Raw genomic sequence first — 12,200 nt, 5'->3', positions numbered from 1 at the left:
CGTGAACTGGAGGGGGGTTGTGTGTGTGTTTGCATGGATTATAAAAGAGGAGAAACTAACCTGCAGCCCTGAGTGCCACCTCCAGAGCCAGTTTAGGCTCCGCGCATTTTAATTCAGCTAAACCAGGCCTCTCCGGGTGCCACGGAAAAGGCGACCACGCGTCTGCCCCGGTCACCGCGCTTTGCGAGCAAACACAGGCTACACGTGGCCCCGGAGCCGCGGAGGCTTTTCAGTTCTCCGTCCCCGCCAGCTCCGGCTCTCCGAGGACCAGCGCCCAGCGCGCTCCCTCCCCCTCTCGCCGCCCCGGCCTGCGAGGGGCAGGGGGGGCGGCCGCAGCCCGGGCGGGGCGGTGCCGGCGGGCGGTGCCTCGGGCGGGCCCCGCGCCCCGCTGCCCCGGGCCGGCCCCGCCGCGGGACGCCCCCCGCCCGCCCCGCCAATGAGGGCCGCGGCCGTCACGGCGCCGCGTCACGCGGGTGGCCGCCAAGATGGCGAAGGTGTCGGAGATGTACGACGTAACTTGGGAAGGTAACGGCGCGGCCGCCGGCCCACCGACCCCCGGGAGCAGGGAGGGGGCGGCGCCCCCCGTCCCCCCGGGCCGGAGCCCCGCTGCGCGCCGGGCCCGAGGGTGGGCGGGCGCCTGTGTCCCGGCCGCCGGTGCCGGGCGGTGGCGGTATCCAGCCGGGGCCGGGGGGCGGCGGTTCTGGCAGCTGCCGGGTCGTGCGGGGGCGGGCCGGCCCAGGCGGGGGCGGCCGCGCCGGAGGAACGGGCTCGGCGGGCCGTGCTCAGCCGCTCGGTGCCCGGGGACCGCCTGCTTGCGGCGCGCCCCCGCCCGGGGAGCAGAGTGGGCCCTGACGACCGTCCGGGTGCGGGGGTGCGCGGAGGGCGCCTGTGCGGGCCCCGGTGCGGGCCCAGGCGCTTCAGCCGCGGCCTCCGCTTGACGGGGCCGGGCCCCGTGCCCCAGAGGACGGCGGCGGGGCGCCCTCACAGCCCTGCTCCTCGACACCCCCCGCCGCCCAGCACTAGTACGGCGCTCGCGGGAAAACATGGCCTCTCGGTTGGGTCAGCAGTTCGTGCCCCAGCTCACCTTCGGAGCGCCTGAAAACTGCCTGATACTTGGCTAAAACCCGATGATAAGTGTGTGCGCAGGAACTCCTGGAAGCTCTGAAGCAATGTAAAAATTTTTGGAAATCCTGCTCTCCAGATGTTTGTAGTGTTCACGTCTGTTTGATCATAATGATTATTTTCGTATAGCAATGTTTTCTGAGGTTTACCAGACGTCCTCAGTGGTTCTCTCGTAAGCAGTACGTGTTTAAATGCGAGTTCATGCAGCACTCAACCCCGTTACAGTCTCATTATCAGCAATAAATTAACGCTTCTGCATAATTGTGGCCATAAAGGGGAAACCTTTAGATTGGTGGTCCCATACGTTACAAACATTATACGTTAGAGAAGGTAACGCAGAGAGAAGCTGTGTGATCTTTGGTTTTTTTGTTTAGGTACAGCTAATTTGTGAAGAAATAACTAAGGAATAGAATAATTCCCCAAGCATTAATTATTGAGTTTTGTGGTATGGTGATAAGGGGAGGACATTGCATGTTTTGGATTGTAGCAGATGCCAGTAACTTGCCCGCCATAATTATTGCCTGTGCTGTCTTTCCTGCACCATTTTCTGTAGGACTGTGAAGCAAAACAAGAGGGAATTCGAGGTACTGAGTTTTCAGCTCAACTTGCATTAATCTTAGGAAGTATTTTATCTGTTATTGAAGAAAATGGTGCTGTAACTGAGTGATTAATGATGAAGAAGAGGGCTTTTTTGCTATCGTGTCTGGTGGTTGGTTTGTAGGTAATTCTGCTCTGATACTTGGTTGTATCATCATGATGTCATTATACTAATTTAGCACTTTGGGTAAAGCTTGGTTGTGTGTTCCTTTATATCTCTTGTGAGAAGGTATAGCAGTTGTAAAGCTTGGCTTGGGTAGCAAGCAGGCTGGCCACTGTACAGAAGTATGGGACATTACTGGTGTTATTGTTAGGCTTTCCCAGAATTTGCTGGAAAACAGCTTGTGTAAAGAACTTTTCCAGTTTTTATTTCGCTTGAACATACATTGTTACAAAACCCAGAGATTTTGAGATTTCCCCCCCTCCCATTGTTCTTTTGTTGGAAAGAGAAATGAGATTTTTCACGGGATAGGTGGTGTGCACTGTGTATGGGGTCTCTGGACATATAGCATGAAATTGTTTTGGCTGAGAGTATTGCAGAGTTGGTGTCTTTATCCTCTAATGTAAAAGCCAGGTACAGGATGCTCAAGCTCACTATTTTTAGACTTCGCTAATTCATTCTGAGTGTCCTACTTGTAGAAATAACCTCCATATTAAATTTCCAAGAGTTTTGATCAACAATTTGTGGCATTGTGCTTGGTGCACAGTTTTGCGTATGTTGAACAAGAAATTCTTGTGGACCAGCTGGGGAGTTTTATCATATCAGATTCTCTGTTGGTATCTTACAGTCTATGTCCATTTGAAAGAATTGGAGTGTATGGAAAGATCTCGATTGATACAGGGAGCTGTCTGCTGTAGAAGCATACATTTAAAAAAACCTTATATTTTTTCCTCTATTTTAAGGGATGCGAAGTCAAGTGAAAATGAATGGAGTCCTGCAACAGACCGTGCCGTGACTTTTCTTGGAGAAGAAGGCTTTTTGCTCTCTTCTCCATATGTACTTTAACAGATCCGTGGTGCAATGAGGCTTTTCATGGGTGAGGTGGTCCCAGCAGCATTGTGACCTAGTCCCTACCAAAGACCTTGAACACAGTTACAGGAATTTAATGTAGCTCAGGTTGAGTTTGTCTAAAATGCTTAATTTCTGTGAAAGCAGGTGTATGGTTGGTGTTTTTCTGAAAAATGGCCTTTATATACTTAGTCCTTTCAAAACAAGGCAGTTTTTATTTACATATTGCTCAAAGATGGAAGCTGTGATTGGAGGTTAGGAAAAAAGAATAACAAGATGCAAAATAAATACAATTGGTACTTTGCTTTGCTTTTCACTTGGGTTCTTTGTGACAAAGGTGGGAGTTTAACCATGATTAAATTTTATGTTAGGTGAATGGAATGCACAGGCGGTTAGGAAAGACTACAGAAAATAACTGTGTTTTCCACTGTTGGAGCTGTTGTCATTATTTCTCTTTCTTTTCTGTGCTGCTGTGTCTTGAGCTTTGAAGTATATTTTGGAATCAGTGGAGCAGGAAAACCTCTCATTAAACTTCAGGGTCTTAGAGGATCAAACATGACTTTGGGGTGCTGTGGTATTAAAAGAAGTGATTACATGTGGATATGCATCATATATTTTACAGCTTATTTATTTGAGATGAAGATGGTATATTGCTCTTTTTTTTTTTTTTTTTTTTTTTTTTTTGTCACTGTTGCTCATTATCCTGTAGCAAATGGTATTACATTTCCTGCTTCCTTCATATTTACAAGTGGAGTGACAGGGAGCCAAGAATTTCAGGTTTGGCAGGGAAGCTTGATGTGGTAGGTTAGCATGTCAGTTGTAACTGGTGATGTGAAGCCTCTTATAAGAGTCTCTTAAGCTGTATAGAACTTTATAGAGACCACTCGGAAAAAATTAATATGGTTTTAGTGATACATTAAAGGAGACTTTGGCCCATCAGTGGAAATATATATAGAAAAAAAATACACCTGTATAACTTTATTTTAAGAGCAGGTTTTGGAGCACACAGATTACTTGTGTGTCCAGAATTAGTGTGGTTTGCAAACCAGAAGCAGTCATGATAGTCAGGAACTAATAAAATAATAATTGGCTTTCACAGAAAATTAATCTGACATATTGTCAGAATTGGACAAAATAAACCAGGTTTTCTTTTCTTTACCTTGCACAGAAGCATAATAGTGTTAACATCTCAAATCCAGCTAAAATGGCTAGTGTTAAGATGGGCTTTCTGGAGATCTTTGAATGCTGTCATGGCAACTCTTGTTTCAGTCAGTAATTTTTCTTCACCGTCTATCAAAACCAAAAAAAGAAAGGAATGGCATAGTCTCTAAACTAGGTTTCTTTTAATATAAATCAAAAAGAAGCGAAAAGGATGTTTTGGAAGATTTTTAATAGCTCATGGTAACTGTTGCTTAAGTTATGTTTTCTGTATCATTAGATTAGTGTTAATATTTTCTGTATTAAAAATTGTGCTGCTTAAGTAGTGGCATGTTAAAGAGTTTTTGTCAACATGTTCATGTGAGACTTTTTTTCAAGGAATTCTTTGTAATTTTGGAAGGTACCATAAAATGCTTTATAAGACAACTACCTTCGTTTCATCAGATGCGTTAGATATCAAGGACTTGAAAACTACTATCCAACTAAACAATGGGAGTATAAGTAATTATAAGAGGATTACTTCATATCTGGTTGCTCAGGCCAAATTAACTGATGCCTTAACAGACACAAGAATAAAACACAGGTTATTTCCTTTGGCTTGCTGTAGACTGCTTGCATGTTTTTCGGAAACAGCAAACACTGTGACAAGTGCGTCTGATCCTTTGAACTTGTAATGTTTTGATTTATATGTGCAAAGCTTGCTAATTTAAGAGAAACTACGACTAAAAAAAATGTATCAGTGGCTTTGGACCAGCCTATATATGTGACAGGAGTAATTGTAATTCAAACTAGACATTTATTTAACAATTCTTTTTTCTAAAATCCCTGATTGCTACTGCCAAACCTTGTATTACGTGCTTTATGTAGATTTTTCTCCAAGACTTAATTTATTTTTGGCTGACTCTTGATGGCTTTCTTAGTAAAAAATTAATTAAGTTTAATAACATTGTAAAAAGCCTAGTGTGATGTTTGCGGCAGTTTTTAGCATTCTCTTTCCTTTATCTTTTGCTTAAAATTCAGTACTTCTAAAACTAACGAGCCTCTCAATAGAGTCACGTTAATGAGAACATTTTTTTTTTTAACCTTGTTTTTTGGTCATCAGCTGATATACTATTCTCTGTCCTGCATTTTTTTTTTCCATTGCTGTAAATGCTGTACTTGGGTGATGAATGGTAGATGTGTGTTCTGTTAAAACATAATTTAGATGTGATTCCATTTGGAATCACACTGGCATGGAGGCATTGATAATTTCCAAGTAAATGAGTGGGTAGAAATCAGACAGCTTATTTATTTTCATGCCTTTAGCTTGTCAGCTTTTGTGAATGTTTGTGTTCTTTCACATTCTTGCTGTCTGACTTTGAATTTCCAGGGACCATCATGTGTCTAGAACCATTTAACTTTACCCATGCATATGAAATGTAACCCTGTGGTGGTTTTGGTTGAATTTCAAAATACAAAACATAGCACAATAACAGTCTTATGAGCTATTCGAGATCACTTCAGGTAGATGGGAGAAAGTTCAGTACTTAGTTTTAAACTGTCAGTTATGTTAAGTGCAGGAAAAACTGACAGTGTTTAGATCTATTGTGGTGTTTGTTTTCCCAGCTGTTGTACAGTTTAAAAACAATATTGCCAACAGTTATCCTGGTACCTTCATATTAATAAAGCCATTATATAGTAATGAAGAGTATTTTCCTTAAGTTTCCTTAGAATTTTTCTTGTGTATGGAACATCTACGTGTATATAAATGTATGTATGTATATAAAATCACATTCTTAGCAATTTCCTGGTCCAGAGGATGGATAAAGTCTAGGCTAGGTAGTGCTCTCTAGCTGACTTCATGAGCATGCTCGCTCTCTTGGAGATCAGATCCATAGTAAATGTACTCTTGAAACACAAATCCTAATGCTAAGATGTCTTTTCTATCCCACCTAGACAAACAGTGATGATTTTTATATCTTTGGGCACTTCCCTAATGTAGAAAGCCTTCACTTCCATGTCTGCCTTTCTTGAGGCTCCTTGTTACAGGAGCCTGTAGATTATTTTTGGAGTGGACGTTCACAGCATTTTGCTTACACTGATAAATGTAAGCAGTGATTGAGTTGTTAGTTTTTCTAATACTTCAAGTGAAAAATTATTCACCTGGAGCAGAAGTGCAATTTTAACATTGTTTGTAAATTTAAGGATGAACCGGTCTGGGAGAAGTCTCTTGTAGCCTATTTTTCCTAACCGTGGTTAATGTCTGTTAAATGTTATTAATTATTTGCCAAGCAGGTATAAGGGGGTTTGTACTGCATATGTTACTAACCTGAGACTACGAACTTAGAAGTTGAATTCCTTATATTAGAGCATGAGCATGGTTTGTGTGACATGGATTCAGAGGTCTGGTACCCCCATCTGTTCTCCAGTAGTTTTCTGGTATTAGAAGAAGTCACTTTTTTAGATCTATTGCTCTCTAAACCCATTCTTCATATGTATATTTTCCAGAAATAACATTCAGATTACATTACTACATGGAAATCTCAATATTTTCATTTTATTTTTTCTCCCCTTTGCCCCCAGATATGCGTGATAAAATGAGGAAATGGAGGGAAGAAAACTACCGAAACAGTGAACAGATAGTGGATGTTGGAGAAGAGTTAATTAATGAATATGCATCTAAACTTGGAGATGACAGTAAGTAAACAACCATTATTTTAAAAACTCCAGTTGTCTGATGATGTTTTCTCTTTTCAGCCTCTGTTTTGTACTTCTGTGTTGCCTTTCTGTGTCTGCTGATGTTGATGAAATATATTTTACTTTCTTAGTCCAGTAGGCTGCCAGAATTCCTATATTTTCTTTCCCAAGTGTGAGCTGCAGTGAAAACAGATGGAAAAACTAGAACTGTTGGTTAGCTATATAAAAAAAGTTAGGTCATTATATTAAAACTTAGCACAAAACTGTTATCTAGCTGGCATTTGATTTTCTGTTTTCAACATGGTGGCAAAAATTGAAGTATCTTTTTATAACGGAGAAAGTTATTCCTTAATCAAGTCATAGATACTGCAAGAATTAATATTAAGGCAGTTTTTATTACTATGTTACATTTGTAATATTATCGTTGAGGGTAAGTCTAAGTTTCCACTATTCATGAAATTACTCTTTTCAGGGTTTTTTAACTACCTTATACTAATTTAAGTAGACAGAGGCTTGAATGTATGAAAAAGAATTGCTTAGGAACATGTCACGGTACAGCAGCACTCTTTTATTATAACCATAAATTAAAACAAAGTGCTATAAAGATTGTATAGATTTCTATATTAGCCTCACAGGCTTTTATTTTAATGCTGCTTCTTCTTTTTCCTTTTTTTATAATTTGGGTAATTTAATGTAGATATTCTTTAATACATTTCTCTTGAAGTTCTTTCATTTTATTAGCTGCTGTTGTGTAGTGGATTTTAGCAGCCACAGTAGTACATTGTATTTACTAATAAAAGTTACAGTATTCCATATGATTAACTTGGCTCAGTTAGTTAACTTGTTCACTTAGTTTAGTGAGTTAACTTTAATTTCAAATGCCTAACGTCTTACAATGTTCCAGGAATTAAAATTTACTTAGTAATTTCAGAGACACTTTGGCTCTTTTTTTTTTTTTTTTTTTTTTTTTTTGTCAGGTGAGGAATCTTTCAGTATTGGGTTTGGGGTTCTGCAGATAGGATTTGTTTTATATTGATGCTTTGCTCTGGTTCTGTCTTGCACCCTCCAAGCTGTAATTCTGTTCTAGAGCCCCTTCCATTGTTAAGGAGCTTGGCCACTGCAAATGTTGTATTTTTTTGTATATAGATAGATGGATAATCTACTCAAAGTGTCATGTATTGAAGACACCTCTGTGCGTAGCAGTGAGTTTTGGAGTGTGTGTGTAGATTGAGTGCCTGAAGAAGATACTGCACTGTGAGGGGGTCTTGCACTGGAACAGTGAGGAACATGCTTGTTTTTAGACTGCATGGGTAGGCTTAATACACCCAATTGCAAGGGAGTTGTCATAAGTGCTTTCTGCTTTAGGAGACCTTTGAGAACTAACCTTGATTTTACTTTCTTCTCACCATTTTGCTAGTAATTTGAGAACTGTATTTTAGTAAGAAGTTGTTGAGGAGCTTGATGTTACTTTCAGATTTTACCAATGCTTTTCTGAAACACTGTTCTCTGTAATACAGGCTGAGTCATTCCTTTCTTGTCAGGGTTGAGTTTGTCCTTCTTTTTAAGACGTATGTATTTTATTCTTTTATAAACTTGACATTGAGGATTCATTAGATAAATTAGCTGCAGTGTTCATGCGGTTCTTAGCAAATGCGTAAAATTATCTGGAATTTATTTACATATTTGCATTTTGTTTAATATTTTTTTTAAAAAGTAGCATCAGAATGGCAACTGTATACAGTTTTAAAACAACTAAAAAAAACCCCCAGAACAGCTATAGTAGGCTTTAGAAGGTAGCCACAGAAGGTGAAGGAGTTGTATATCATGGATGTTAGTCTTGTTGCTTTGTGTATTTTCAGAAAATACCTGGATATTACAGTGGCTTATTTCAGAATGCATGTAGAAGGGAAAATAATGAATGCAATGGAGTAGATTATTTGGGTGTATCTGTAATTTACCTACTCGGGTAGAAGACATCCAATGTAATTGCCTGGGGGGGGCGGATCATTACTAAGAGTTTTAAAAATAAAAATAACTCATTGACAATTCAGCCTAAGAGGGATACTATTATACACATCATAATTTAATGAAAAGTTGGGATTTTCTGATGGATAATCAGTAGTCCAAAGCTATAGGTTTGGACTTCAAAGTAGAGGAGTAAGACCTGTGGCTTGTTGTTTTTAAGCTTGAAGAAGAAATCTCTAGTACAGCTTAGAACAACACGTCTCCCTGGACTGGTTACTTGGTTCTCTTACAAGTGTTCTTTTGCTTAATATCTGACATTAACCTGTGTTAGGGTTACGGTATCAAAGTAGAGGTTTGATCAAATGGGAAGAGCCACTTCATAGACTATGAAAGTATATTATTATTCTGTTTAGAATTACTTAAAAAGACATAATATATAATTTATATCATGGATATATGTTATCTGTATTTTGTCTGTATCTGTGTATGTACTTTTACAATTATGGAAAAATTGTATACATTATATAATAAAGATAGAATATATCTCTTACAACTATTTCCAGTGAGGAAGAGGGGTTACAGGCAAATTTATGCCTGGTTTTCTTCCTTTGTATAGTTAGCAAGAAGTAGTATTTTCTTAAAAAAATAGTGGAAATTCGTATCATAGAAATTATTTTAAAAAATCAGAGAACCTTTGTTATTTTTATTATATATTTTTATTTTTGAAGACATTTGGTTCTGTTTTAGTTCACTGACACACCTGATTGGATTTACATGAGTTCAAAACGCTTAGTACTTCCAGTACTCGCATTACATGTTTCCCTCTAACATAACCGCTCTCTTCTGCAACTAGCGTAGCTGCACTGTTAAGTTTTTTTACAGACAAGAACTCAGTAGATAGCCTAGAACAGAAATAATGTAACCTGGCAGTGATTTGGAGTTGTTCAACTCCAGGAAGAAGACTATGTTTGTAGGACTTTCAGCAGTGAAACAGTTAAGAGAGATGTGTTTCTTTCTAGCCCAGATGGCTGATCTCCAGGTCTGATCAGAGAGCAAGTCCTAATGGGGATCTGTTTAGAAGACTGCAACTATAACGTTAGGAAAAGTAGAGAATTAGAGCTTTTTTGCCTTTCAAGATGTCAAAAGGTACTTTGTTACTAAAAGCAATAAAATCACTTAAATACGTTTTTAATTAATTCCAGCAGTTTCTTAAAATGTCCCCATTTCAGTAGTGATCCACAGGAGTAGGAGGGGAAGAATATGCAGACAGAATTAATGAATCTTCTTTACATTTAGGTGTTTCACATTATCTTTAAAAAAATCTGTTATCTGCATTTAATGCCTCTTTTGTGTCTAGTTTGGATAATATATGAACAAGTGATGATTGCTGCCCTGGACTGCAGTCGAGATGATTTGGCATTGGTAAGTTTTCAAGTTGACTTTTCCCTCAAACCTTAAGCTTTCTTCCTGAGTGTCTCTTCCAGATAGTTCTTCAGTCAGTTACAGGATATTCTGAACTCCATAGCTTGGACTTGTAGAATATCTATCAAGAAGTACACTGCTGGGAATAAACCACCACCATCTACCTTCTGTAATGTGTAACTTTTGTTTAGACAGATTGTGTCTCTTCCAACAGCCATGAAAATATTTACAGCTACTCTGGTATGGGCTAAATGTCAAGAATAATATTGAGGTTGCCATATTGTACAGACAGTGTTTGTTTATTGAAAACCTATCAAATTATATTGGTTTTTCGAATGTTTTGAGGTAAAAAGTCCTGTCATGCATCTCATATGTCATGTTGGCTATCATCAAAGAAAGTCATTGACGTATTTGAGCAAGGCTTCAAGATGAATAAGGAGCTGGACTGCATAATGTATGAGGAAAGGCTGAGAGATGTGAGTTTAAGTCTTGAGAAAGCTAAGAAGGGATTTTATTGCTGTCTTTGAATATGTAAAAATGGGACGATGTAAAGAATCTGGACATGAATTTTTGTGGATGTCCAGCAAAAGTGCAAGAGACAAGTTGCAACAAAGGAAATTCTAATCAGGTATTAGGGAAAAGTTTTTAACAGTGGGGTTGATGAACACTTCAGGACAAATGGCACAGAGGGGTTGTGGAATCTGCTTTGGAGGTGCTCACAAATGGATTAGGATGTGGCCCAGCATTCATTTGGAAGCTGGCTCTGTTTTGAGTGGGGATTTGGAGCAGGTGACCTCCTAAGGTCCCTTGCAATCCATATTATACAGTGATTCTTGATAAAAATATTGTTAATGGATATTTGGGTTTAGTCAACTTGTATGCAGATTTATTTGAATTAAATAATTTAGATAAGTAAGATTATTTGGAACTGGAACACCTGTTCACTAGTTTAAAAATAGAAAACTACTGAAACAAAACAAAAAACCTAGCTAAGCTTAGCTAATCTTTAAAGGCAGCAACTGAAAAAGGCAAAAATGTGTATTGCTTGAAAATTGTAATAATCTTTTCATCTCTCCTTCACAGAATGCTGAAAAAAACCCCATGGGCTCATGAGCTCATCTTGTGCCCTGAAAGCCAGCAAGCTTGAGATTATTCTAAGTAAAAAGAAAGTTATTTTCAGGAGTCCAGGTCTTTTCGTGGGGATTACTCTTCCAGTGCCTTGTTCTCTGTCAGATGGCAAAATACCTCATAAAGTCTTTGAGCTTCATGTGATGTCATTTGGGTGAAACTTAATGGTCTGTGATATACAAGGGGTCAGACTAGAGGATGTAGTTGCTAGAAGGGCAATTTGAAAGTAGGCAGAACTAGACAAGTTTATCTCACATCCCATATGTATATGGTAAAATAGAGTACACTGGAAACTACAGCACAACACTCTGAACTTGTTGTGAACCCACTGAACTTCCCTTTCTTTTGCTCCTCAGAAGAAGATACTGTTGTAATATAGCTGTCTGTTTAAATGAAAACAAATAGACTTACTGTTTAAATAAATATATTTCTCTGTTCTGATTTATATCAAAAACAGTTTTGGTCTGTATCTTCAGGGTCTTTTTAGGAGGACTTTCACAAAATTGGTGAGGGAGCCAGTGTTGAAAGATCAGTTGTGAAACAATTTGTTTTTACTAACCCTGGCAGGGATTTTAAATTTCAGTTTCTGTGCCCTCTAAGGAATATTGCTTGAAATGAGGGAGTGCAACATTTTATATGCAGCTCAGAAAGGAAGTTAAAAACTTCGGGGGAAACTTAGTTGTATTTTTATTTTTTTAAGTTTGATTGATTTATAATAAAGAAGTAGTTAATTCAAACAAGCCAACATTATATGTGGCTTTTTGCTACAGCTGTAGTCCCAAAGTAGACAAACAGCTTTGGAACTTCTGTTTTTTAGCAGTGAGCTTTTGACAGCTGTGATGCATTTTGCTTAGGGGGATAGGTCTCATCTGCTCCAAATGAGGAGGCTGAGATGGTTTTCAGAGTAATTTATCTGACTTTTGTTTTTTCTTTTTCTTTCCTCTTTTTATTACTGTTGTCATCTCAGTCCTGCACAAAATGACTACACATGATGCGTGCCCCTACTGCAATCAGCCAGTTCTTTCATGTGCATGTTTCAGTGCAGTCACCTGCTGTTGGCAGGCACTTGCACTACCGGAGTTTTACATTCTGAAGCCCAGGTTTATATTTCTTTGCCTTATGT

General features: G+C 39.3%; 1 protein-coding gene across 2 annotated transcripts in view; it reads left to right on the top strand.

Annotated features, from left to right (window-relative positions):
• Positions 1-375: 375 nt before the first annotated feature.
• EMC2 (ER membrane protein complex subunit 2) overlaps positions 376-12,200 on the top strand; it is a 42,016-nt gene continuing 30,191 nt past the window's right edge. Inside the window, exons 1-3 of one of the 2 annotated variants that reach the window (XM_080381571.1) lie at positions 376-525; positions 6,449-6,562; positions 9,885-9,949. In XM_080381571.1, coding sequence (XP_080237697.1) covers positions 486-525; positions 6,449-6,562; positions 9,885-9,949 — 219 coding nt within the window. In that variant the 5' untranslated portion in view covers positions 376-485. The remainder of the gene's footprint in view (positions 526-6,448; positions 6,563-9,884; positions 9,950-12,200) is intronic. The other variant, XM_080381570.1, reaches the window with a different exon arrangement.

This window comes from Falco punctatus (genome assembly GCF_963210335.1).
Source record: "Falco punctatus genome assembly, chromosome: 3".
NCBI lineage: Eukaryota > Metazoa > Chordata > Aves > Falconiformes > Falconidae > Falco > Falco punctatus.
Note: the sequence above shows the minus strand (reverse complement) of the source record. Positions and strands in the feature narration are given on the sequence as shown.